The sequence below is a fragment of the Entelurus aequoreus genome, linkage group LG19, assembly GCF_033978785.1.
Source record: "Entelurus aequoreus isolate RoL-2023_Sb linkage group LG19, RoL_Eaeq_v1.1, whole genome shotgun sequence".
NCBI classification, from domain to species: Eukaryota; Metazoa; Chordata; class Actinopteri; order Syngnathiformes; family Syngnathidae; genus Entelurus; species Entelurus aequoreus.
In genome coordinates this window covers 22,219,699-22,247,198 of record NC_084749.1, presented here as the reverse complement: position 1 = coordinate 22,247,198, position 27,500 = coordinate 22,219,699, and the positions used below count along the sequence as shown (strand labels likewise).

At 38.2% G+C, this 27,500-nt stretch overlaps 1 protein-coding gene across 4 annotated transcripts in view; it reads left to right on the top strand.

Moving 5' to 3' along the window:
• The window catches only part of slc5a5 (solute carrier family 5 member 5), a 49,130-nt gene that overhangs the window by 10,561 nt on the left and 11,069 nt on the right, over positions 1 to 27,500 (top strand). For 3 of the 4 annotated variants that reach the window (XM_062028083.1, XM_062028084.1, XM_062028082.1), the window contains 5 exons: positions 8,136 to 8,265; positions 8,438 to 8,526; positions 10,905 to 11,017; positions 23,066 to 23,136; positions 25,011 to 25,097. In XM_062028083.1, the coding sequence (XP_061884067.1) occupies positions 8,136 to 8,265; positions 8,438 to 8,526; positions 10,905 to 11,017; positions 23,066 to 23,136; positions 25,011 to 25,097 (490 nt within the window). The remainder of the gene's footprint in view (positions 1 to 8,135; positions 8,266 to 8,437; positions 8,527 to 10,904; positions 11,018 to 23,065; positions 23,137 to 25,010; positions 25,098 to 27,500) is intronic. The other variant, XR_009822031.1, reaches the window with a different exon arrangement.

Sequence of the window (27,500 nt, the reverse complement as noted above, 5' to 3'; positions counted from 1 at the left end):
AACAAGAAGCCAAAAAGTGCAAAAACAACAATGCTCGCGCTGCAGGAGCCGCGAACGACCGCAGGGACACAACATTAGGTACACCTGCACTGCAGGTTCATATGTTTGTAAATCTGACTGTGATGATGCAGTCGTGCCTCACCAGACATTAACCTCACCGCACGCCACTGATATATATATATATATATATATATATATATATATATATATATATATATATACACATACATGGGCTTTGGTTGGTGTGGCTGCGGCTCTCCCGTCGGGTGTATTCTGCGGCGGAGGTGCTTGGCACCAGGAGGCGGGGTTATGAGACGAGCCTCCAGTTTTATGATCGTTCAGCACAAGAAATACGTTACACACATACAGATGTTGACAAAATACACTGTACATTATATACCTCAGCTAACTAAACTATGGAAATGTTTAATATAATTCATATAGCAATACAGTCTCACTGCACAGCAGGCCGGCAGTTAGCCGAGTCATTGCGCACAATCCATGTTGAGGCACAAATCAGTGACGTGCCTCAACTGGCTGCTGATCACCGCACTGTCTCTTCTCAGTATTTGAACGGCAAATGTGAAAATAAAAATAAAAATAATCTAAAACTGGTGAAGTTAAATGGAAAATAACTTTAGTATTATCACTGGATACATATAACAATTTAATTAATTTTTTTTTCTTTTTACTTTTTTTTTCTTTCCATGATGGCAGGTGAGGCCGTGCCTCCCCTGTCTTGAGTTTACAATACTTTCTACAACTCTTATTTTTTTGTGATAGAGGGATTGGAGCACATATTTGTTGATCACAAAAAACATTAATGGAGTTTGGTTCTTTAATTAATTTATTATCTATTCATCTGACATCACATGGACAAAGATAAGACCTTCTGGAAGAAAGTTCTGTGGTCAGATGAAACAAAAATTGAGCTGTTTGGCCACAACACCCAGCAATATGTTTGGAGGAGAAAAGGTGAGGCCTTTAATCCCAGGAACACCAACCTACCGTCAAGCATGGTGGTGGTAGTATTATGCTCTGGGCCTGTTTTGCTGCCAATGGAACTGGTGCTTTAAATGGGACAATGAAAAAGGAGGATTACCTCCAAATTCTTCAGGACAACCTAAAATAATCAGCCCGAAAGTTGGGTCTTGGGCGCAGTTGGGTGTTCCAACAAGACAATGACCCCAAACACACTTCAAAAGTGGCAAAGGAAAGGATAAATCAGGCTAATATTAAGGTTTTAGAATGGCCTTCCCAAAGTCCTGATTGAAACGTGTGGACAATGCTGAAGAAACAAGTCCATGTCAGAAAACCAACACATTTAGCTGAACTGCACCAATTTTGGCATGAGGAGTGGTCAAAAATTCAACCAGAAGCTTGCCAGAAGCTTGTGGATGGCTACCAGAAGCGCCTTACTTTAACTTAACTTTATTGCAGTGAAACTTGCCAAAGGACACGTAACCAAATATTAACATTGCTGTACGTATACTTTTGACCTAACAGATTTGGTCACATTTTCAGTAGACCCATAATAAATTCATAATAGAACCAAACTTCATGAATGTTTTTTGTGACCAACAAGTATGTGCTCCAATCACTCTATCACAAAAAAAATAAAGAGTTGTAGAAAGTATTGGAAACTCAAGACAGCCATGACATTGTTCTTTACAAGTGTATGTAAACTTTTGATCGCGACTGTATATGTATATATGTATGTGTGTATATATATATATATATATATATATATATATATATATATATATATATATATATATATATATATATATATATATATGTATATTTGTTTTTTGTTTTTTTATTTACATTATATATTTATGTGGTAAATTTCACTGAAAAATACATCTTGACAGGACTTTACAACATGTTACCAAGTATTGAGCAAATAAATGACGTGCATACAAGTAAAAAATAACACAAATGGTGGTGTATGACATTCTGACACTACAATTGCAATAATTGCATTAATCTGATTTTTCTAAAATAATTTCACAGCAAAACAAAAAAACCATAAGAATAGAATACAAAAATGGACACATGAAACACTCAAACCTGTTTTACATCCCTTTCACTTAGTATGTGTAAATACATAGTGTAAACACAAAAGTGCAAATTTTATGATGACACTTGTTATGATAGGAAGATGTGTAAATATGACTCCTTGGAAAGGGCAATTATTGCTCTGGGGTAGGAACGAGACCAAGATGTTAGCGTTTCAAACAGTTCATCAGTGTCATGAATCCCTCAGGTTGGTATGGGCTTAGACCAGGGGTGTCCAAACTTTTTCTACTGAGGGCCGCATACGGAAAAATTAAAGCCTGCGGGGGCCATTTTGATAGTTTTCATTTTCAAATCATAACAAAATATATGGAATTTTTTTTTTTGTACCTTTAGGGCCCCCGGGGACCATAAAGTGTCTAAGTCATTAAAATGTTAAAAATAAGTCAAATTTTTTTTTTTTTATTATTTATTTAACGCTTACAGTAAATCTCTACAGTATATCAACTTCAGGTTGATATAAAATTTAAAAAACCAAAAAGGTTTTATGCCTTTTCTGTCAAGACAACTTTGTTTTTTATAATAAAACTGAAATATGCAGTATTTCCCCCACTGCCCAAAACATTCAGAAAGCAATGTTTGATGTGAAGTAATTAGAGCCTTAAAAACATCAATAATGCAAGACACCATTGATATTAATTCATTGTTATTTTTGAGTAATCACAGTGAAAAGATGAATAAAATCCCATTAAATATATTTAGGATACAAAAGGTGCCCCACTCAAAGTGATACATTTGTATTAGTTGTTTTTTTTTAACTTTCAACACTTAAGTTACGAGATCAACTTCAGATATATCTGTCAATTTTACGTTTGAACTATTATTTTGTTTGTTTTATGCTCTTTTGTCAAAGAAAACGTTGATGTTTTTGTATGGCAACCACACATTATATGCAATATTTTCCACATAAAACATTTTAAAGTTAAATATTTGAAATAATTGGAGCCTTGAATAGGTCAATCATTCATTATAACATTGATTTATTTATTTTTTTTAAGCAATGCCAAAAAAAGAAAAATAGACAAAAGAAAAAAACAGCCTGCATGGCAGCTTTGTGTCAACATTGCAACTTTTTCTAGTTAGATTTCACCACATTCCACTTTTTGTAATGTTTATTTTTTATTTTTGCAATAGCATTTCCAGAATGTGTGGCGGGCCGGTAAACAATTAGCTGCGGGCCGCAAATGGCCCCCGGGCCGCACTTTGGACACCTCTGGCTTAGACATTGTGTGTGGTGTATAACATCTGAGAAAGTCACTTCTCTTGATGGTTGGTAAACACTGATGACGGTAGCGCGTTACTTAGTAACACGTTAGTTTAATATGACGTCTTTTTTCATTAACGACAAATCTAACGAGTAACTATTTCCAAACCAGTAGTCAGATTAAAGTTTATTTAATCCAAGTCACTGTGCGTTACTATTTTAAATTTTTTGAATTTTCCCTCGTAAAAATAAATTGTATTTCTTCTTGCCGTCTTGGAAAGTGACGTCACGTAAGCGACATGTCACGTTTTTAGCATGAGGATGACACGTGTGCGACACCGAAGTAAACAACAATGGAGGGCGGAGAGAGACGCGCGTTTTCAAGTTGGAAATAGTAATTTTTTCGAGTTAAAGAGGTTGGCCGGTCAGAATGTTGTCGAGGAAATGCTGCCCTTAAGCACAGTTGACTCGCCCTCGTTTCATGCCATAATAAACGAGATCCTCGCTACGATCAACGCGGACTTGCCTCACAGAACATCCTTTTCGTCTTACCATGAATTGATTAACGTGGACCCCGACTTAAACAAGTTGAAAAACGTATTCGGGTGTTACCGTTTAGTGGTCAATTGTACGGAATATGTACTGTACTGTGCAATCTACTAATACAAGTTTCAATCAAACCTGGAGATGGAGTATGCACAGATGGAGAACAACCTGAAAGCCGCACTGAATGAGGAATAGACTTTCTGACAAGAGGTTTGAGAAGCTTTTGTTAATGAGGTACAACCACTGGTTTACTCGCCCCACTCCACTGTTTGACTCATAACTTGATTATAACAATAGAACAATTAGAGCTAACATGTGGTGTTATACACTGTTTTGTAAAAGCACGCCTAGCTGCTCTGATGTTGTGAACAGGTTCAGTGTTCATAAGAAAAGTTAAACATCATTTAATAGTTACATTTATATTTGTAGGTTATGCCATTGCAGTATTAACAGTCAGGTAAAAAAGACAGTGTTTATTTTATTTGATAAAAAACAAAGAATTTATGTCAACTGCTGTAAAGAAAAACTGTTTTTTTTAAAATAATATATAGATAAAACAAGTATTTATGTCCAGTAAAGAAAGACTATCATTATTTATTTGTTTAATATGTCAAACAAGTATTTATGTTAATTGCAGTTGTTGATGTTAATGTGATTATTGGCAAAACTGCTTGTCATTTTTATGTTGAGGCGGAGGGGGTAATGTCGATGGCTGCATTGCTGAATGTAACTAATAAAGTAACTTGTAATCTAACTTAGTTACTTTTAAAATCAACTAATCAGTAAAGTAACTTAACCACGTTAAACCCAGATTTAACCACGTTAAACCCAGATTCCGAACTAACAAAGGTCTTAACTCATTCTCTTTCTATGCCACATCAATGTGGAATGCGCTCCCAACAGGTATAAAAGAAAGGGCATCTCTATCCTCCTTCAAAACCGCAATAAAAGTTCATCTCCAGGCAGCTACAACCCTAAACTAACACCCTCCCCGGATTGCTAATAATCAAATGTAAACAATCAAATGCAGATACTTTTTCTCATGCCTTCTGATCTCTCTCTCTCTCTCTATGTCCACTACTTGATGTCCATATCCTACCCCCCCCCCCTCTCCACACCCCTGATTGTAAATAATGTAAATAATTCAATGTGATTATCTTGTGTGATGACTGTATTATGATGATAATATATATGATAGTATATATCTGTATCATGAATCAATTGAAGTGGACCCCGACTTAAACAAGTTGAAAAACGTATTCGGGTGTTAGCATTTAGTGGTCAATTGTACGGAACATGTACTTCACTGTGCAACCTACTAATAAAAGTCTCAATCAATCAATCAAAACTGAGTTACTTTCTAAAGGAGTAATCCATAGTCATTAATCAGATTACTTTTTCAAGGTAACTGTGGCAACACTGTTGGTAACTTTGAAAATGATGTAACTGTTATCAAAAAGTTACTTGTCCTGCTAAATACTTTGCAAATTGTTTAAATCTGTTACTAACTCAGTTACTTTTGGAGAGCAGTCAATCAATCAATCAATCAATCAATCAATCAATCAATCAATCAATCAATCAATCAATGTTTATTTATATAGCCCTAAATCCCAAGTGTCTCAAAGGGCTGCACAAGCCACAACGACATCCTCGGTTCAGAGCCCACATAAGGGCAAGGACAAACTCACAACCCAGTGGGATGTCAATAATTAATCAGTCAGTAATGTCAATGTCAGTAATTAATGACTATTTTTGTATTTGTTTATTTGACAGGACAGTGTACATTAATAACCTCTTAAAGCCCAATCTGTTTGTTTACATGGTTTTTTTTATTTCTCTTTGCTATTTGGGCTTATTGGACCCTAATTAGAATAAAAAACTAAGAATCATCTTTTTAATTGATGTACTTAGTCCATAAGTAACAAACATGTACTTCATGTTTAGTGACATGCTAATTCTTATTTTTACACTTTTTTTTTCCAAATTCCATTGTATGTTATACTCTTCTAACACCACCAGATGGCAGTATAAGTGTCCACATAAGGGCCATAAGACCCCAATTCAGTAGTGTACACAATTTTGGAAATAAGAGCTAAAAGGTGCTGTCCATGCATGTGGCCACTAAGGCCTTTAGATTAATAGACATTGCTGTAAATATACCAGTATTAGCCACAAGGCTATTTTACATCCGTTGTCTCTGGACCGATGTTGAAAATGGACAACTTGAAAGCAATAATGATTAGACAAGGAAAGATCAGGGTAAAAAAGGCCATCAGTGCGATGAGCGACAGTAGCAAATAACATACTTATATACAATATCATATCATTAAACTTCAGTGTACATCAGAAAATCCCTGTCTAGATACAAAATAAGTGTATATCTGACTTGCTACAAACCATGATTTTAGATGTATTTTCAAAATATTGTAAGAGGCGGACTCTCTAAAGTGCCTGGAGAGTGCGTTCCACTCCTGGGACGCTCTCACAGAGAAGGTTCTCTAGTTAAACGAACTCTTCCTTAGTGGAACCACACAGTCTCTGCAGTGGTGTTTCATATACGTTCACACATTGGCTAAGTGGAGGTGAAGCTAAACCATTAAATGACCTTGTACATTACGGACATTTGAGTATTTGAATACATTTCCTCAAAATTAGAAGGTGGTGTTTTTGTAAAATCAATCAATCAATCAAAGTTTACTTGTATAGTATAATATTAAGTTAAAGTTAAAGTACCAATAATTGTCACACACACACGATGGTGCAGTGGTGAAATTTTCATTGTTTGTGTAAAGATTATATATAGATATATACACAATTTATAGAGACAATAGTAGTAGTACTACATTGCTACTCAATGTAAGGCAGCGCTTCTCAATAATTTTATGTTATGTTTTATAGTAAGAAAAATTTTTTCCCCTAGACCCCATCCCCCACTCTCCGCCGCAACTATAAATACTATCATTTGTCTATAAAATTGTTATAAGTACACCTCCGCGTAACATTGTATCCTTGTTAACATTAAAGAAAAGAAAGAAATATAGATAAACTACCAGCCGGTAGACTAGTTCAGACCAATTTAAGTCTAAGACTAGATTTTCCAAGACAAACTAAGCAGTTGAGATCGATTGAATGCCCTGAGATTACAATGACATGGATGAATGAGAACATTCATAGACATGTTTCTAAACATTGTGGGTTGGATACCCTAAAAATGGTGCGGGAATATGAAAGGTTGGCTTGTAAGGTTCTAGACTACCGCAACCACCTCAGGTTTAACCTGAGATGTGGACAATAAATATGGCCTCATACCCACACGCCTAGGCCTTTGTTCCACCATGAAAGGCCACGAGACAGACACAATCCTGCTGAAAGCACAAAAACAACTCTTGAAGGAGAGAGTAAGGCAAGTCAATTTTACAATTGAAAGCCTTAGAGTAAAATCTGATGAAATACTCCTCAAATTGCATAATATCTTGCCTGACGAGGTCTGTGAAAAGGTATTGAATTTCACAATCAAAGCCCAACTTACACAACACAACAGACCCAAAGTAAGACAAACAAAAGTTTCAAAATGACAACTTAATAACACCTCCACACCGCAAGCACTCATTTGGAGGCAAACTGGGAACTCAACTGATCGTGAATCACAGAATAGATGGGAGAAGAATTTGTCCAGCAGAAATCTTACCCAACCAGAAAAACAATATTATCTGAGAAAAATATATGTCAATACTATACTTGATAACAGATTTGTATTAAATGTATTTTCAAATTTTTTTGCCTTTTTGAAGAATAAATGCGTCATAGCAAATCATGCAATGACATCATATCGACTACGCCCCTAACCACGGCCCCACAGGTATTTTGGCAAATTAGGGGAAACCCTGACATTAACAAAATAAAAATGTCTTACAGTATGATCATGCTTTGTCAGAGATGTTTTGTAATGTCATTGTGTGATATTTGCACCTAAAGAAATATTTTTCTGGCTGTTTGAAACATTGTGTAAATACTTTTATAACATGTCCTGGTCGAGTGCTCAATTACAGAATGATTAGCAGGCTCAATATTACATTTTATTAATTAATAGAGAAGGTTAAAACATTGTCATGCAGCAATATGAAGCCACCCCCCCCTGAAAATTACCTGTCTAGGGTACACTTATTAATGATGAAAATGTATACCTATCTGTGATTATTGCGCTTAATTTTGAGTTAACTATGAACGAAATGCGATTAATCGCGATTAAATATTTTTTTTGTTTGACAGCCCAAGTATTAATTAAATATTGAGTTTTTTTCCACAGGGCATTATTTGTCAACCAGTTGGGCCTTTACCTAATTGTGAGCAGTGCAGTATCCTGCGGCATCGTCATGTTTGCTTATTATGTTAACTGCGATCCACTGAAGTCCGGCATATTGTCTTCACCTGATCTAGTAAGTTCAGCTCTGCATTCTTCAGCATTGCTAACAAAGCACAAACATTACTTTCTCTTCATTTTTCTTTGAATATTACCTGTGTCTGAGTGTCCCTGATTCATTCTATGTCGTGTAATACTCATGATGTAAATTTCCAATGTTAAAAGCATTAAACATGTTTTTTCTGCAGTACGTGCCATACTTCGTGCTGGATATATTCAGGAACTATCCTGGCTTTCCGGGTCTTTTCCTGGCCTGCGCATACAGCGGCACGTTGAGGTATTTGAACCGTCTTTTTGGATAATGCAAAAATGAATACCATTTAATTTTGGGGCATACTTGTACAGCTAGCTAAAGTATGAATGTAAAAATTCAATCACATTTTTCCAACTGATGCACTTTGAATATTGAACTCACTTTTCTCCCATTTAAATTACATTTCTCCCATTTAGGTAATTTTTTCCACTTTGAGCTAAATTTTCTTCACATTTGATGTAGAAATTAAATAGTGAATTCAAATGTTTAAAATGAATATTACATCTTAATGTTAAATCTAAAAAGTCAATAGAAATGTTAAATATAGATATTTAATATAAATGTTAAATATAGATATTGAATATAAATGTTAAATATAGATATTGAATATACATGTTAAATCTAAATGTTATATAAAGTAATGTGGGCGTGTCTGCGTGCTGAGGCGTGAAAACCGGATATTTGCATATTTTCAAAATATTTAGCTTTACATTTGGCGAGACATTTAGATTTAACATTTACATTTGATATCTATATAAAACATTTAGATACATTTATTTTTAGATTTAACATATGTAATTAGATATAACATCTTGATATAACACCAGTGTTGGGACTAACGCGTTACTTTGTACTTTCGGCGGTAAATAGTAATCTAACGCGTTATTTTTTATATTCAGTAACTCAGTTACCGTTACTACATGATGCGTTACTGCGTTATTTTACGTAATTTTTTATGTAGTATCGGCTAGAAACTGAGAAGATCTGAGTGTGTTTTATTGGAGAGCTGCAGAAAAGGCAACAAAGAAGAGGCGCGCTGCTGTGGGTGTGGGGTGGGGGGGCGTGTCTGTGTTTACTAACAAGACATGGCAGAGCCAAAGTCGAGTTTCTTAACATGGAGATATTCTCACTACTTTTCTTTTGTCGACCACCAAGAAAATAACATTTTAGTTAAATGTAAGTTGTCTTGGATCAAAGATCCTATCCTAGCAATTCAAATCTGCTGAAACAGCTACAAAAGCAACATGCTTCGACGAAGCTAGTAAAGAGAGACACACTTCACCTCCTAAGCAACAGCGGCTGGATTTTAACGAGGCACTGCGCACTGAAGGTACACACTGTCAATTCTCTTATATACTCTTTCATTCTAGACTTCTATAGTGTTTGATTATCACATCACTCTAAATGTATAGACTATAAAGTTCACAAACATAAGGAGGGATGCTACTGGGCCAAGCCAATCTTTCCTTATCTCTAAACTAAAACTTGGGAAATGTGAAGAGTGTTCTGGGCTTCAGACATGATTTTATTTCAGAAAAAAACGCCTGGTTAGGCTTTGTTTATATAGTGTGTGCCTTCCTTGGTTTACAGCTATGTTGTTATTATGCTCTTTGTTACTTATGTAAGTTATGTTGCAGCTATTTAAAATAGTTTTGTCAATTTATTCTAGCCTGAAACAAATTGGCCCTTTGAAACATATCTTTGTCTTTGTGTGTTGTATGTAGACCACATTGCTTAGCAGAGTTCAGTGATGCAAATGCATGTCAAGTTGATCAACAGATTGTATTATTCTCCACTGCAATAACAGGACTGAAATGAAGGCTAAAAGGGCATTAAAGGCGGCCTTAAAAAAAAAAATCTAAAAATATATAAGTAATAAATAGTTACTTTTCACAGTAACGCATTACTTTTTGGTGTAAGTAACTGAGTTAGTAACTGAGTTACTTTTGAAATAAAGTAACTAGTAACTGTAACTAGTTACTGGTTTTCAGTAACTAACCCAACACTGTATAACACACAGATTTAGATTCAAGTTAAAGTAAAGTTAAAGTACCAATGATTGTCAAAAACACACTAGGAGTGGAGAAATTATTCTCTGCATTTGACCCATCACCCTTGATCCCCCCCTGGAAGGTGAGGGGAGCAGTGAGCAGCAGCGGTGGCCGCGCCCAGGAAGGAGGTAATGGGACCCATTTTTACAGTCTTTGGTATGACTCAGCCGGGGTTTAGAACTCACAACCTACCGATCTCAGGGCGGACACTCTAACCACTAGGCCACTGAGCAGGTTAAACATATTTAGATTTAACATATATAATTAGATATACAATTTTAACATATATTTTAATAAAACATTTAGATATAACATTTAGATTTAACATGAAACATAGAAATTTAGATTTGACATTAATACATAACGTTTACTTTTATATTTAACTTTTGAATTTAACATTGAGATGTTTAATTTATACCTCAAAAGTGAAGAAAATGAGCCAAATGTGGAAAGAAGTGCGCAAAATATTCAGATGGAAAAGTGTCATAGGATTATTTACATTTGGCACCACAGATTATTTCGATCACATACCGTAAAGGAATTTGAATTTCCCATATCTGTCTTTGACAGCACAGTTTCCACGAGTATCAACACGATGGCTGCGGTAACAATGGAGGATGTCCTACAACCTCATCTGCTCCACATGAACCAGAAGAAGCAGATCCTTCTTTCCAAAGGACTATGTAGGATGTTCCTCTTTACTGCAGTCGCTCTTTTGTTGGAAAAGCACAAAGCCCTGGATGAGATGCAAATTGGAAGCATGATGATTACATGAGACTAGAGGTGTCCCGATACAACCTTTTCACTTCCAATACTGCAGCCTTGACTATTTGCCGATACCGATCTAATATCAACACGAATAACACATGTTCTTGTTCCTTATTTTGCAGTGAGGAGTGTTAGAAAAGGCTTCATCAAGTGATATGTTGTTCTGATTTTGCGGGCTTTGCATGCTGGATCCTGGCACTGCTGGATAGAATTAAGTGTTTGAGCGAGAGTCTTGAATGGACGGTAACCTATGCAGTTATCTTGTTTTTTACACTTCAGAGTCTCGTTTGCAAGTATGCAATCATTTCAGTTTGTTCGAGGTGAGTTGCTGTAGTCGCAAAGTAGTCTATTGCCATTAGGTTGAACGTACCAGTCTTGTATTTTGTTGAGCCCCAAAAAGTATTTATACTCTTAGTATTGTACCGTACTTATTGCACATTAGCTGTTTGATTGTAACGTGCATCTTAGTTCTGGCCTTGATGCCAAATTTGGAAGTGTTAAAATAATAACGCTAATTAGTTTCATGAAGTAACAATTCTTAAATGAATCTCAAATGGCAATTATCTGTCTGCTAAACTAGCAAGAAAAAAACGTTAGTGGGGTCATAACAGACTGCTTCTATTGGAGTTCTTATTGTGGGCACCAAGCAGGCACAATACATTGATATAACGTTGATTATACATATACACTATATTGCCAAAAGTATTTGGCCACCTGCCTTGACTCACATATGAAGTTGAAGTGCCATCCCATTCCTAACCCATAGGGTTCAATATGATGTCGGTCCACCTTTTTCAGCTATTACAGCTTCAACTCTTCTGGGAAGGCTGTCCACAAGGTTGCCGAGTGTGTTTGAAGGAATTTTCCACCATTCTTCCAAAAGCGCATTGGTGTCACACATTGATGTTGGTCGAGAATGCCTGGCTCTCAGTCTCCGTTCTAATTCATCTCAAAGGTGTTTTATCGGGTTCAGGTCAGTACTCTGTGCAGGCCAGTCAAGTTCATCCACACCAGACTCTGTCATCCATGTCTTTATGGACCTTGCTTTGTGCACTGGTTCACAGTCATGTTGGAAGAGGAAGGGGCCCGCTCCAAACTGTTCTCACAAGGTTGAGAGCATGGAATTGTCCAAAATGTTTTGGTATCCTGGAGCATTCAAAGTTCCTTTCACTGGAACTAAGGGTCCAAGCCCAACTCCTGAAAAACAACCCCACACCATAATTCCTCCTCCACCAAATTTCACACTCGGCATCATGCAATCTGAAATTTACCCTGCCCCTGGCAACCTCCAAACCCAGACTCGTCCATCAGATTGCCAGATGGAATAGCGTGATTCGTCACTCCAGAGAAGGCGTCTCCACTTCTCTAGAGTCCAGTGGCGACGTGCTTTACACCACTGCATCCGACGCTTTGCATTGGACTTGGTGATGTATGGCTTAGATGCAGCTCCTTGGCCATGGAAACCCATTCCATGAAGCTCTCTGCGTACGGTACGTGGGCTAATTGGAAGGTCACATGAAGTTTGGAGCTCTGTAGTGTTGCGTTGGACCAGTTCTTCCTCCAAGTGAATCTAAGTTACTGGTCAATCCCAAATTCTTTCGATGACATATATGCTGAGTAAAAAGGACCCTCAGGACAGAATTGGAATATTTTTTGTTAGTAGTACTATCACTTTCAGAAAACATCCAAGAAAAAGGGCAGCTGATAGTCAAGCACAGCAAGAGCAGAGGCGGAGGACAGGTCATGTTTGAGGTCAATGAAAGCCTTTTTCTGGCATTAGGGTAGGGGGCCCCTTAGCGATATCAACCGTACATTTTATGCAAATGATTCAATATGGTGTAAGCCACAAAATATGCTTATATATATATTGACACAAATATCAGAAAAACACTAACCTATGGCGGATGCTTTTGCAATAATAATTTGATATTTTACAACACCTTTTGGCCACAATAATTTATTAAGTCAAGCTTCTGTTGCAGAAAGTTGAATGATGCGGACACATTTGTTACTGAATACTTTCTATCAGACTTCTGTCTTGGTGACTTTGTGTATGTAATAAGCAACTATAATTATTTGATATGCTTAAATGTGTTGTTTAGCTCAGCTGTTGTGTAGCTGCTAGCTCCTCGTAGCCTACAGCAGGGGTGTCCAAAGTGCAGCCCATAGCTATGTGTTTAACAGACAACTAAAACAATTGAAAATGTGGTATTTGCGTGTCGGTTCAATCAGCGGCGGCTATGCCCTGTTTCATCATTGGACCTAAGTCTTTGGTTTCGTAGGTGGGACAGAGAGCAAGGGAACAATGTGGGACAGCATTTGTGTCCATCTTATACCATGCTAGTTGTTGCAAAGATAGGTCAACATGAGCAGCCACACCTTGAGTTCCAACATATATAGGAGTCAAAGGCCTCCTAGTATGAGTCGTCTAACTGGTGATCATAACATGTGGCGGGTCGGGTGGCGGTACACACGGACGCAGCTCAGTCAGCCAGGGCTTTCACTGCTAGAAAAGTTGGAGCAGTCCTTGTTCTTCACTCGTTCCTGGGAGGAGGCGTACCCAGTAGATGTCAGCCATTTCTGGTGCTTCAGGCTGTGGTATGAGCTCATGCTCATGGAGGAACCTTCGTAGTGGTGTCGCAGCTTGGTGGTTGTGCTGTCAGGTAACACCAGGAAGGTTACTGCTGTGCAATATTGAATATCAGGGTACAGTTTGTAAAGCAGGTCATTACCAAGCAGGCAAGGTGTGTGCAGGTCGACCACGAAGGGGTGCTTCAATGAATGTCCAGCAATCTGAACCGGGAGTGGTTTGGTGACAGATATCATTCTTGTGATCCCAGCGAAGCCTTAGAACTTCAAAAAGGAAGCACACAGTTTATTTGGAACCACCGCATTCAGAAATGAGTGTGTGGCACCAGTGTCAATCATGAACCGATAACATTGTCCGTTGACACTTATGTCCAGCAAGGGGCCTGTCTGTATTTCCTGCTGGGGCTCCTGCTTTGGGCGTCCTTTGCCACGCCTGCATGATAATTTGGCTGCAAATCGGAGCCTGTCTTGTTTAGAGAAGTTGGGACAGTCACGTTGCCAGTGACCCGGCTGGCCGCATGTAAAACAATTTCCACTCTGGACTGGAGCACAGCGTCCACCACTCGAGTCTGACTGTCTGGTTTCACGTTTGTTGAGGATTCTTTCCTCCATCTGTTGGAGCTCAAAAGCAAGTTCACCCACTGCTGAATATACTTTAGCTGATTTTCGACCTTTCTGTTCTTTTGACATTTTAGCTTCAGCGATCTGTAAATTAAGGAGTTGTTTCCTTGCTACTCTATCACCAGCCTTGTCGTTATCCTCCTGCTTGGTCCAATTCTGCATGTGATGTTTAAAATCACAGCATTGTCCTAAGTAGGATAGGTTTTGCCTGTGCAGACTGCATTTAGAGGTGGGACCAACATGAAAACCAGAGAGCGGTCTATGGGTGAAAAAGAAGCAATTGTGAATCTAAGAGAAGATGGACAAGCAATTAGAGCCATTGCACCAGTGACGTGCGGTGAGGTTCATGGCTGGTGAGGCACTGACTTCATCACAGTCAGATTTACAAACATATGAACCCTAAAGAGTATCTTATTCACCATTTTATTGGCAGCAGTTAACAGGTTTTGTTTAAAAGCTCATACCAGTACTAGAGAGCAGCATCTAGATCTGCTAACACCACCAGGCCCAGGATACCTGCAGCTTCTACGCCCCAAGCAGCTCCAGCCTGTTCCACCAGATCAGGACCGCTCCAGGCTTCAGCAGAAGCCCAGCAGCTATCATCAGGCCGGCTCCAGGCTTCAGCCATCGCCCAGCAGCTATCATCAGGCCGGCCCCAGGCTTCAACAGAGGCCCAGCAGCTATCATCAGGCCGGCTCCAGGCTTCAGCCATCGCCCAGCAGCTATCATCAGGCCGGCCCCGGGCTTCAACAGAGGCCCAGCAGCTATCATCAGGCCGGCTCCAGGCTTCAGCCATCGCCCAGCAGCTATCATCAGGCCGGCTCCAGGCTTCAGCCATCGCCCAGCAGCTATCATCAGGCCGGCCCCAGGCTTCAACAGAGGCCCAGCAGCTATCATCAGGCCGGCCCCAGGCTTCAACAGAGGCCCAGCAGCTATCATCAGGCCGGCCCCAGGCTTCAACAGAGGCCCAGCAGCTATCATCAGGCCGGCCCCAGGCTTCAACAGAGGCCCAGCAGCTATCATCAGGTCGGCTCCAGGCTCCAATAAAGGCCCAGCAGCTATCATCAGGCCGGCCCCAGGCTTCAACAGAGGCTCAGCAGCTATCATCAGGTCGGCTCCAGGCTTCAATAAAGGCCCAGCAGCTATAATCAACAATGGCCACCAAAAGAGACATGGAAGAACTAAAGAGATCTAATGAGGAGCTACGGAAATCAGTGGAGTTTATGACACACCAAATGGAAGCAATGGCAAGTAAGCAAGACACTTTGATAGGCATGATGAAAGATATTAAGGAACTGAAGAAGCAAAATGAAGAGAAAGACAATATGATTGTGCAACTGCAAAGTAGATTGTCTGATTTAGAACAGTATACTAGAATGAACGATGTAATTGTTACTGGTCTGCCAACGCGACCTGCGTCATTTGCTGCTGCAGTGAGGTCCAGGGATCAGTGCCCAGAGACCAAGATTTGGACTCAGTCGAGTGGCAGGTGGTGAAATTCCTCCAAGAAAATGGAATTGGCATAAATAAGGAGAATATAGAAGCTTGTCACCGTTTCCCTCAGAAAGATAAAAGCAAACCGGCAACCATCATTATGAGGTTTGCAAATAGAAAATTCAAAATCAATCTTTTGCGACAAAGTAGGATGCTCAAGGGATCAAATGTTTATCTCAATGAACATTTAACCAAGAGCAATGCTGATATTGCTAAAAGAGCTCGGTACCTACGCAAAGAGGGAAAAATACAAGCAACATGGTCGTCCAATTGCAAAGTCTACATAAAGCTAAATGGTGCACCTGAGCAGGCACAAGTGCTAATGGTCAAGAGCTTGAATGATTTGGAAAAATGTGCATAGTTTGTAGTTTGCTGATCTATATATTTTTTGTGTTTTTAGAGTTGACATCTATTCTGCAAATCCTTACTAACTTTGAATGTCAAACTTCCCAAAAAAGGACTCAAAATTGCCCACTTGAACATCTGTAGTCTAAAAAACAAGGTAATTGAGTTGAGTAAAATAATGTTTGAAAATGATCTACATGTAGTAGCGATTTCTGAAACTCATTTGGATGATTCAATTGACAATACTGAAATATTTATACAAGGTTACAATATAATTAGACTTGATAGAAACAGACACGGGGGAGGAGTAGCCTTTTATGTACAAGACCATTCCAATTAAGCGAAGAGGAGATCTCGACTTGACAGATGTAGAAGCAATCTGGATCCAGGTTCACTTGCCACATCTAAAGCCATTACTAATCTGCTGCTGCTATAGACCACCTTCCTCCGATGCAGCATATCTTGAAAAAATCTGTGCAATGCTTCAAAATGTTTCTGACACAGACAGAGAAATGTATTTCTTAGGAGACTTAAATATTGACTGGCTCTCAAAAAACTGCCCTATGAAAAGAAAGCTTAACACTGCCACTGCATGTAACCTAACTCAAATGATAAATCTACCAACCAGAATAAATATGAACAATTCAGGTGTATTGTCTTCAACTTGCATAGATCATCTGTTTACTAATTCAGTAGATAAATGCTCAAAGGTTGTTTCTATGCCAATTGGATTTAGTGATCATAACATGATTGCCATGGCAAGAAAAGTGAAAGTCCTCAAAGTTGGACCTACAATTATATATAAGAGACTCTACAAACATTTCTGTGATAATGCCTTTATTGAACACGTACATAACATACAGTTAGACTGTATTTGAGTCAAAGCATACTGAAGCAGCGCTGCAAGAATTCATGAAGTCATTTTCTTCTGTCTGTGATAAGCATGCACCCATCAAGAACACCGTCAGATCTGTCAAAGCCCCTTGGCTTGACTCTGACCTGAGAAACTTGATGAAAGATAGAGATAAACTGAAAAGAGTTGCTGTAGATTCAGGTAGCTCAGAGGACTGGCTAGCATATCGCTCTTTAAGAAACAAAGTCACCAAATTAAATAAACAGAAAAAAAGGGTGTACTACCAATTTAGAATTGAAGAAATTAAACATGATGGCAAAAAACTTTGGAGTACTCTCAATCAAATCATGGGTAGAGATAAAATGGGAAAAACACCAGCATTTATTGAATCAGGCGAAGGCTTTATCACCAAGCCCAAAGAAATTGCTGATTACTTCAACAATTATTTCATAAGTAAAGTTGATACTATAAGAAATAGCATGTTTCCTGTAAATTGTATTCTATCTGAGTCACTCATTAAAAATGATATCATGCAGGACAAAGAATGTAAATTTGAATTCTCAGTCACTAATGTGGTGGAAATTGAAAATCTATTGTCTGAATTGAAATCTGACCAACCTTGTGGTCATGATAATCTACATAGTAGACTTTTAAAGTTGTCAGCTGGAATAATAGCCAGTCCAATATGCTATATTTTTAACTTAAGTTTTAAAGAAGGAATCTATCCTCAAGTATGGAAGGTTGCTAGAGTAACTCCTCTTCCAAAAAATAGGAAAGAAGCATTCACTGGATCGAATAGTAGGCCAATTAGCATTTTACCAGTATTGGGAAAATTAATGGAAACAATTATATTTAAGCAAATTCAAAATTATTTCTCTATAAATAACATTAATTCAGACTTTCAACGTGCATATAAAACTGGCCATTCAACATGCACAGCTCTCACACAATTAACAGATGACTGGCTAAAACAAATTGACAGTAAATTATTAGTTGGCACAGTGCTATTAGATTTTAGTGCAGCTTTTGATATTATTGACCACAAACTACTACTTAAAAAACTGCCTGCTTATGGTTTTAAACTCTCAGTGATTAATTGGATGAAAAGCTACCTAGTCAACAGACAGTAATGTGTCATGTTCAATGGAACCCTTTCAAATATTAAAACATTATATTGTGGTATTCCCCAAGGAAGTTGCCTGGGACCTTTATTATACTCAATATTTGTAAATGATATGTCATGTGTTTTAAAGAATGGTTGCTGTGCAATTTACGCAGATGACACAACAATATATGCTTATGCTGATAAATGCACAGACCTGAGCAGTATACTACAAGAAGAGGTCATACAGATTTCTAAATGGGTTACAGAAAATAAGATGAAACTTAATATTTCCAAAACAAAATGTCTTGTTATTTGCTCAAAACATGCTCAGAGAAAGGAACGCATTTTAAATGTTTCTTTGAACAGAGTTCATATTGAACAAGTTAAAGAGGCCAGGTTGCTGGGAGTTACAATAGATGAAAGACTATCTTGGGCCACTCACATTAACAACATAGTAACACAAATGAGCAGAAGCATTTCAATCATAAGAAGAATTGCCTATTTTTTAACTAACACAACTACTAAGCAAGTTATACAATCCCTTGTATTGTCACATATTGACTACTGCCCAGCAATCTGGTCTAATGCATCTAAACAAGAACTAAATAAAATCCAGCTTGCCCAAAACCGAGCTGCCAGACTAGCTCTCCATTGCTCATTTAGGACCAGCATTGAGATCATGCATACTGAATTGTCATGGATGAGGGTTGGTGAAAGACTAGCTTGTAGTTTGATTTTATTTATTTTTTTAAATCTATACATACCAGAAACCTTCATATCTGTATTCTCAGCTGTTGCTTGCTAATGACAGTCACAACTATGGTACCAGGCTAGCCCTAAGAGGTGCTTTCACCCGTCTTAAACCCAAAAGACTGTAATGTATAGGGCAATCACTTACTGGAATCAACTTCCACAATATCTGGTATCAATCACCAGCATAGTGGGTTTTAAGAATAGACTAAGAGGAGAAGTGTTGCGGAAAGAGATTATTCTAGATTGTACCTAATGTCATGACTGTTTTTATTGACTATTGACTATCTTATTGATTGTGGGACAAGCAGTAGAAAATGGATGGATGGTACTTTTTCGTCACTTATTGTTTGTCTTTGGTACACTAATATGTATATTTTAGGCCATGGGTTCTTTGTTTTATTTTTGCAAAAAAATATATATATATATTTGTATATTGCTCTTTTTATCTTTGGTATGAACATTATTATGTAAACTCGAAGTTATTACTTTTTTTGGTTCTTTGTTGTTGCTATTTTTGTATTACAACATTTTATTATTTGATCATGTTGTACTAGGCTGACCATATTCTGAAATCCCAAAAAGAGGACACATATGCGTGCCAAGGCGGGCAGCACGCCAAGGCCGGGACTAGGTGAAAATTTGCCAATGATACTCAAACTTGCTTCATAAGTAATATATTTATTTAAATAAATAGTTTTTTCTCCTATGTTGACAGTAGTGTTGGCGCTAGGAATTTTCAAAATGGGGTCCCAGGGACCCCATCAAATCATACAAATGGGGTCCCACAGTAAATTTTTGGGGTACCACTTTTTTGTAAGCGTTTTGAAAACAAATGACAAATGTATGCATTATCCTGTTATATCTCACATTCTATGTTGTGTTTTGGAAAAAGGTTGTCATAAACGAGCTCTCGCCCTGCACAGCTGTTTTGTGCTTTGTAGTGTCGATATGGGCTTGTAGATCTTTATTTATATACACGTTCCTGCTTTGCACACAGTGCATTCTGCTTCCCATGTGTCACGGCCAGGACCAAAACACAAATACTTTTTCCGCAAATCATCCGTGAAGTTGCATTTACTTTTGGGCATTTCTTGTTTTCATGTCTGTCTCCACTCACTAGCTCTCTCGCTCTGTGTCTCTGCCCCTCCCTCACCAATGTTTCTGCGTGCGCACCTTCACAGCTTGTTTTGTTTAACCCCTTCGTAACTTAACCCTAGAGTCTAGGGTCGGCAACCTTTATCACTCAAAGAGCCATTTTGACTAGTTTCACAAATGAAAGAAAACAATGGGAGCCTCAAAACTCTTTTGAAATTTAAAATGAAATAACACTGTATACAAAGCTTTTTTTTGCTTTGGGCTATGTTTAAACCAGGGGTCTCAGACACGCGCCCCGGCACGCACTTTAATATGACAGTTTAAAGTTAGTGCGGCCCGCGAGATTTACATGAATGGCGTTCAACAGCGTCATAGTTGCCAATCTTCCTCTTTTCCCGGGAGACACCCAAAATTTGGGCGTGATGGCACTATTTATAGCGCCCTCTACAGCATGCTTAAACAGCACACCTGCTTGGCCACATGGTGAATGCATCTTCTGCTTTCACACGATCTTGACAGCAAAGCTTACTTGCTCAGCAGCCACACAGCTTACACTGATGGTGCCCGTATAAAACAACTTTAACACTGTTACGTTACAAATATGCGCCACACTGTGAACCCACACCAAAAAAGAATGACAAATGCATTTCTGGAGAACCTCCGCACCGTAACACAACATAAACACAACACAACAAATACCCAGAATCCCATGCAGCCCTAACTCTCCCAGTCTACATTATACACCCCCGCTAGCACCAAACCCCCCCCACACATCACCCCTCCTCCCTGCGTGCGTCGGTTGAGGTTAGAGAGTTAGGGCTGCATGGGATTCTGGGTATTTGTTGTGTTTATGTTGTGTTACGGTGCGGAGGTTCTCCAGAAATGTATTTGTCATTCTTTTTTGGTGTGGGTTCACAGTGTGGCGCATATTTGTAACGTAACAGTGTTAAAGTTGTTTTATACGGGCACCGTCTGTGTAAGCTGTGTGGCTGTTGAACAAGTATGCCTTGCTGTCTCCCACGTGTGCAAGTTAACGCTTCATGCAACATGAGACCGGGCTGGCATGCTGTTTGTTAAAGTAATAGAGAGAACAGTATATGCAGTGCTATCACGGCACGCCCTTAATTTAGTTGTTAGGGGTTGCCGATCCCTGCCCAAGACGTACATTGAAATTACACGCAACCCTAACTCAAAATGCCGGACATTTGAGGTATTTAAGAAACCCCGCCCGGACGCCCCGGACACACCCGCAAAAGAGGACATGTCCGGGGAAAAGAGGACATATGGTCAGCCTATGTTGTACTGCATTTTAATCTTTTGTTTTGTGATTGTGTGATGTTTTTTGTCTGGACCCCAGGAAGAATAGTCTCCACTGCGGTGTAGACTAATGGGGATCCTTAGTAAACTAAACTAAACTAAAACTAGGAAACGCTAAATCAATACTCCTAATTCAAAGGTTATACGTACTACTTCATGTAATTTAAGTACAATTTTAAATCAACTAAAAATTGTCTATATATTTGCAATAATTCCTGTCGTGTGTAATAATTGACAAAATAAAAGCATGCATTTATTCTCGTTCGTTTATTACCATGCCGTAAAAGCCAGATCTCCAGAGGTCCCTAAGAATGTTAAGTCCCCATGTGTTTACGTCAATAAAACACCCAATTCTAACCATGGGGTCAAAACTCCATGACCTCCCTGCACATTCAAACCAGCCACAACACACACGCACACACATTCACGCGTAAGCGCGCACACGCGCACACGTAAGCACCACGCACACACACAAAAGAAAAAGCTGCACGAAAGCTCTTTCTCTGCGTTTCACTTTACCATATAACTTCCAGCTACTTTTTTCATTTACCAAACGTTTGAGTTTACGACTTCACAAGTGTTGTAAACTCCCTCTTAACCCTTCCTACTCGGACTCGGAGTCATTCGTCAATAAACTTTCTCAATTTTTATTTTTATTTTTTTATTTTTAAACTCTACCTGCTAATTCCATCGTCACAACACATTCAATTGACCATTAAATGGTAACCAGTCATCACATTTACCCCAACCGCCATCACTTTTTTTTTTTCTTAGTCAACCTCCTCGTCTATTGTGTCTTTGTATTTGTGTCTTTTACAAAGGGACTCTAACCCGAGAATTTCATACCATTCGAAAGGGACTCTAACCCGAGAATTTATCATACGAAGGGACTCTAACCCGTCACTTTATCGTACCATTCGAAAGGGACGCTAACCCATGAATTTATCATACAAAGGGACTCTAACCCAGGACTTTATTGTATGAAGGGACTCTAACCCGAGAATTTATCATACGAAGGGACTCTAACCCGATGTTGGTTGGGAAATGACCAAATTTCAACGGTCAAATCAATGTTGCAACCTGACATTGAATAAATGTTGTGAAAAAGTACGTGGTTTTAACGTGTTTGTGTTGGACAATATTGGTTGGGGAAAAGAACTAATTTGGTCAAATCCACGTCAGAACCCAACATTGATTAAACATTGTCAAAAAGCATGTTGTTCCAACGTTAGGTTTGAGTTGCTCAACGTCAGGACCTAAGTGAACAAGTTCTCAGTGTTGTTTTAATGTTTTGTGCTGGCTGGGCATGGATTAGTTTCAAATTTGCTTGCTGCGCGATTCCTGACGAAATACACTGGGATACGAGTGCAGTTGAGGTTGGTTTTAATCAAGTTGTTTGAGAAGTAAGCAGATGTTGTAAATGTTATGATCGAAAAAAGCGTATAGCAAAGCGCATATTAAACGTATGTTAAAGCGGTCAACAAAAGTATGTCAAGTCGATTACTTCCTCTCTCCTATTTCCGCCTTCCTTTCCATGACAGGTGAATGAACACTGCCTAAATACTTCCTGAATTACGTGACGTACCAGCCAAGCCCAGACACACACACACACACACACTGCAGCAAAACTCAAATTCTGTCTCCGACACTTACAGCAGACGTTTTAGATACAAGTCGATATAATCCCATACCTTTTTTTAAGCTCCATTCGATATCAGATATAAAAATCAAATCTGGACACCCCTAAATGGTACTGAATAACACATTGACTTTTTCTTGTTTTCTTTCAAGCCCTCATCTATGGAGCTGCATGCATGATTGTAGCCGCTCTATCCTCTTTGCTGGACTGGGGAGTTCTTCAGGTAAAGGTAGCAATATGGTGCACAACAGAGATGGGATTTATGGCTCTTTGAAGGGAGCCGGGTCATGAGGAGCCGTTCTTTTGAAAGAACTTATTCAAAAGACTGGCTGGTTTATTATAGGTTTTTAAAAACATTTTACAATTTTTTTAATCAAGGAAACAATCACTGGTGCAGTTGTAAGATAAGGTGTGAATCAGAGTAAGTGAAATTTTAACAAATACGACAATTGATGGAAATTGTTCTGAAATAGTGACGGTAATTTTATTTTTGTTTTCATTGTAAATATTTAAAGTAGCACATAAATCCCCATGCTGTTTTTTTGTTTTTGTTTTTTAGCTATACACAAAAAATCTCACATGGAAGGCAACAGTTGTAGCCGAAACCGTCAGGTACGGAAATAAACACACAGGTCTGGCTTTAAGAATAACAAAATTGCATTACTTAGAGGGAGTATGGCTGAGTCCACCCTGAGTGCTGCTTACGTGATTGTATCCTTGAGCCAGTGTTTAGTCTGCAACCGAACGTGACATCACGTGCAACAAAGGTATCGCAGTATGGCACCGTTTTGATTTTACACAATGTCAGACATTTATAAAAATAAAAAAAAGAACAAGAGTGTCACAGTGGCTTACACTTGCATCCCATCTCATAAGCTTGACAACACATTGTGTCCAATATTTTCACAAAGATAAAATAAGTCATATTTTTGGTTCATTTAATAGTTAAAACAAATTTACATTATTGCAATCAGTTGATAAAACATTGTCCTTTACAATTATAAAAGCTTTTTACAAAAATCTACTACTCTGCTTGCATGGCAGCAGACTGGGGTAGATCCTGCTGAAATCCTATGTATTGAATGAATAGAGAAATGTTTTGAATCGGAAAAATATCGTTTTTGAATCGACAATCGCGTTGAATCGAAAAAAATCGATTTATAATCGAATCGTGACCCCAAGAATCGATATTGAATTGAATCGTGGGACACCCAAAGATTCGCAGCCCTAATATACTGTATATATATATATATATATATATATATATATATATATATATATATATATATATATATATATATATATATATATATATATATATATATATATGTGTGTGTGTATGTATATACACACACACATATATCCGTGTGTATATATATATACAGTATGTGTGTGTATATATATATGTGTGTGTGTATAAAATGTGTATATATATATATATGAGTATATATGTATATGTATGTATATATACTGTATATGTGTGTATATATGTATGTGTATATGTATGTATATATATATGTGTGTATGTATATATATATGTATATATACTGTATATGTGTATTTATATATGTGTATATATATATATATATATATATATATATATATATATATATATATATATATATATATATATATGTGAATCTTTGGGTGTCCCACGATTCGATTCTTGGGGTCACGATTCGATTCAAAATCGATTTTTTTTTTTTCAATTAAACACGATTCTCGATTCAAAAACGATTTTTTTCCCGATTCAAAAGGATTCTCTATTCATTCAATACATAGGATTTCAGCAGGATCTACCCCAGTCTGCTGCCATGCAAGCAGAGTAGTAGATTTTTGTTTTGCAGGATAATGGAAAAATAACAAGGCTCATTATCGGTTATTGACTATTAATTATATGATTGAGTGTTGGAGGCAGAGACAAGCAAATTAAAATGCAATAAAGCAGGAATGCATTTATTCCAGAAGGAATAAATATCACACATTAGTTGAAAGGGATGAAAGTAACACACACAAGACAACTAGATAAAAAGTTTAGTTTTTTTGTCCTTAACTCTTGTACAATTTGAAAGCAGTGATTGTGCTCTCTCTCCTCAGGGGTCCTTTACTGTCATGAATGTAATCAGTGGTCCATTACTGGGCGTGTTCATCTTGGGGATATTTGTTCCTGCAACAAACACACTGGTGAGTTGTATCATTTCTCTCAGATAATTTTGCACATTATTGCAATTCTTCTGTGCAGATGGAATATTAGTATTAATGTTAGTATTACGTCATTGATAGTAGGGGTGTCCCGATACAACAGTTTCACTTCCAATACGATGCCAATATTAGAGCCTCGAGTATGGGGCGATAATGATGTTAATCAAATACGGTATCGGCAGGAATTATTTTGTAGGGTGGAATGTTAGAGGTCTGATCATGTGAAATGGTAGGTATCAAAAACACTACCAATTTTTCAAATACATGCTTTTGAAGTGGAGTGTTAAAGGCCTACTGAAATGAATTTTTTTTATTTAAACGGGGATAGCAGATCCATTCTATGTGTCATACTTGATCATTTCGCGATATTGCCATATTTTTGCTGAAAGGATTTAGTATAGAACGACGATAAAGTTCGCAACTTTTGGTCGCTGATAAAAAAAGCCTTGCCTGTACCGGAAGTAGCATGACGTCACAGGAGCTAGTATTCCTCACAATTCTCCATTGTTTACAATGGAGCGAGAGAGATTCGGACCGAGAAAGTGACGATTACCCCATTAATTTGAGCGAGGATGAAAGATTCGTAGATGAGGAACGTTACAGTGAAGGACTTGAGAGGCAGTGATGGACGTATCTTTTTTCGCTCTGACCGTAACTTAGGTACAAGCTGGCTCATTGGATTCCACACTCTCCTTTTTCTATTGTAGATCACAGATTTGTATTTTAAACCACCTCGGATACTATATCCTCTTGAAAATGAGAGTCGAGAACGCGAAATGGACGTTTAAAGTGACTTTTATCTCCAAGACAATACATCGGTGACACACTTAGCTACTGAGCTAACGTGCTAGCATCGTTCTCAAATGAAGATAGAAACAAAATAAATAAACCCCTGACTGGAAGGATAGACAGAAGAGCAAAAATACTATTAAACCATGTACATGTAACTACACGGTTAAAAATTCTCAGCCTGGTAAGGCTTAACAATGCTGTTGCTAACGACACTAAGGCTAATTTAGCAACTTAGCAACCGGAACTCACAGAACTATGTAATCTCTCCTTTTTCTATTGTGTATCACGGATTTGTATTTTAAACCAACTCGGATACTATATCCTCTTGAAAATGAGAGTCGAGTACGCGAAATGGACATTTTAAGTGACTTTTATCTCCAAGACAATACATTGGTGACACACTTAGCTACTGAGCTAACGATTTAGTATAGAACAACGACGATAAAGTTCGCAACTTTTGGTCGCTGATAAAAAAAGCCTTGCCTGTACCGGAAGTAGCATGACGTCACAGGAGCTAGTATTCCTCACAATTCTCCATTGTTTACAATGGAGCGAGAGAGATTCGGACCGAGAAAGTGACGATTACCCCATTAATTTGAGCGAGGATGAAAGATTCGTAGATGTGGAACGTTACAGTGAAGGACTTGAGAGGCAGTGATGGACGTATCTTTTTTCGCTCTGACCGTAACTTAGGTACAAGCTGGCTCATTGGATTCCACACTCTCCTTTTTCTATTGTAGATCACAGATTTGTATTTTAAACCACCTCGGATACTATATCCTCTTGAAAATGAGAGTCGAGAACGCGAAATGGACATTTAAAGTGACTTTTATCTCCAAGACAATACATCGGTGACACACTTAGCTACTGAGCTAACGTGCTAGCATCGTTCTCAAATGAAGATAGAAACAAAATAAATAAACCCCTGACTGGAAGGATAGACAGAAGAGCAAAAATACTATTAAACCATGTACATGTAACTACACGGTTAAAAATTCTCAGCCTGGTAAGGCTTAACAATGCTGTTGCTAACGACACTAAGACTAATTTAGCAACTTAGCAGCCGGAACTCACAGAACTATGATCAAACATTAGCGCTCCACCTACGCCAGCCAGCCCTCATCTTCCCATCAACAGCCGTGCTCACCTGCGTTCCAGCGATCAACGGCGCGACGAAGGACTTCATCCGTGGGTTTGGCAGCAAGCATCAGCTAGGCGTCTTCTATCAGAGTAAGTAGTTTTTGTTGTGTTGCTGTAAGTATTGTACTTAGCCGCTAAGACATTGATCGATCCCACCTACGTTATTCTTTGCAGCCTCCATTGTTCATTAAACAAATTGCAAAAGATTCACCAACACAGATGTCCAGAATACTGTGGAATTTTGTCGAAGAAAACAGAGCTTTGTGTATTGTGTCCAATAGGGCCCAAACACTTCCGTGCATTTTATGACGTCACGCGCATAAATCATATCCAAAGGAGATTTTCAACCGGAAGTATGGCGGGAATTTTAAAATTGCACTTTATAAGTTAAACCGGCCGTATTGGCATGTGTTTCAATGTTAAGATTTCATCATTGATATATAAACTATCAGA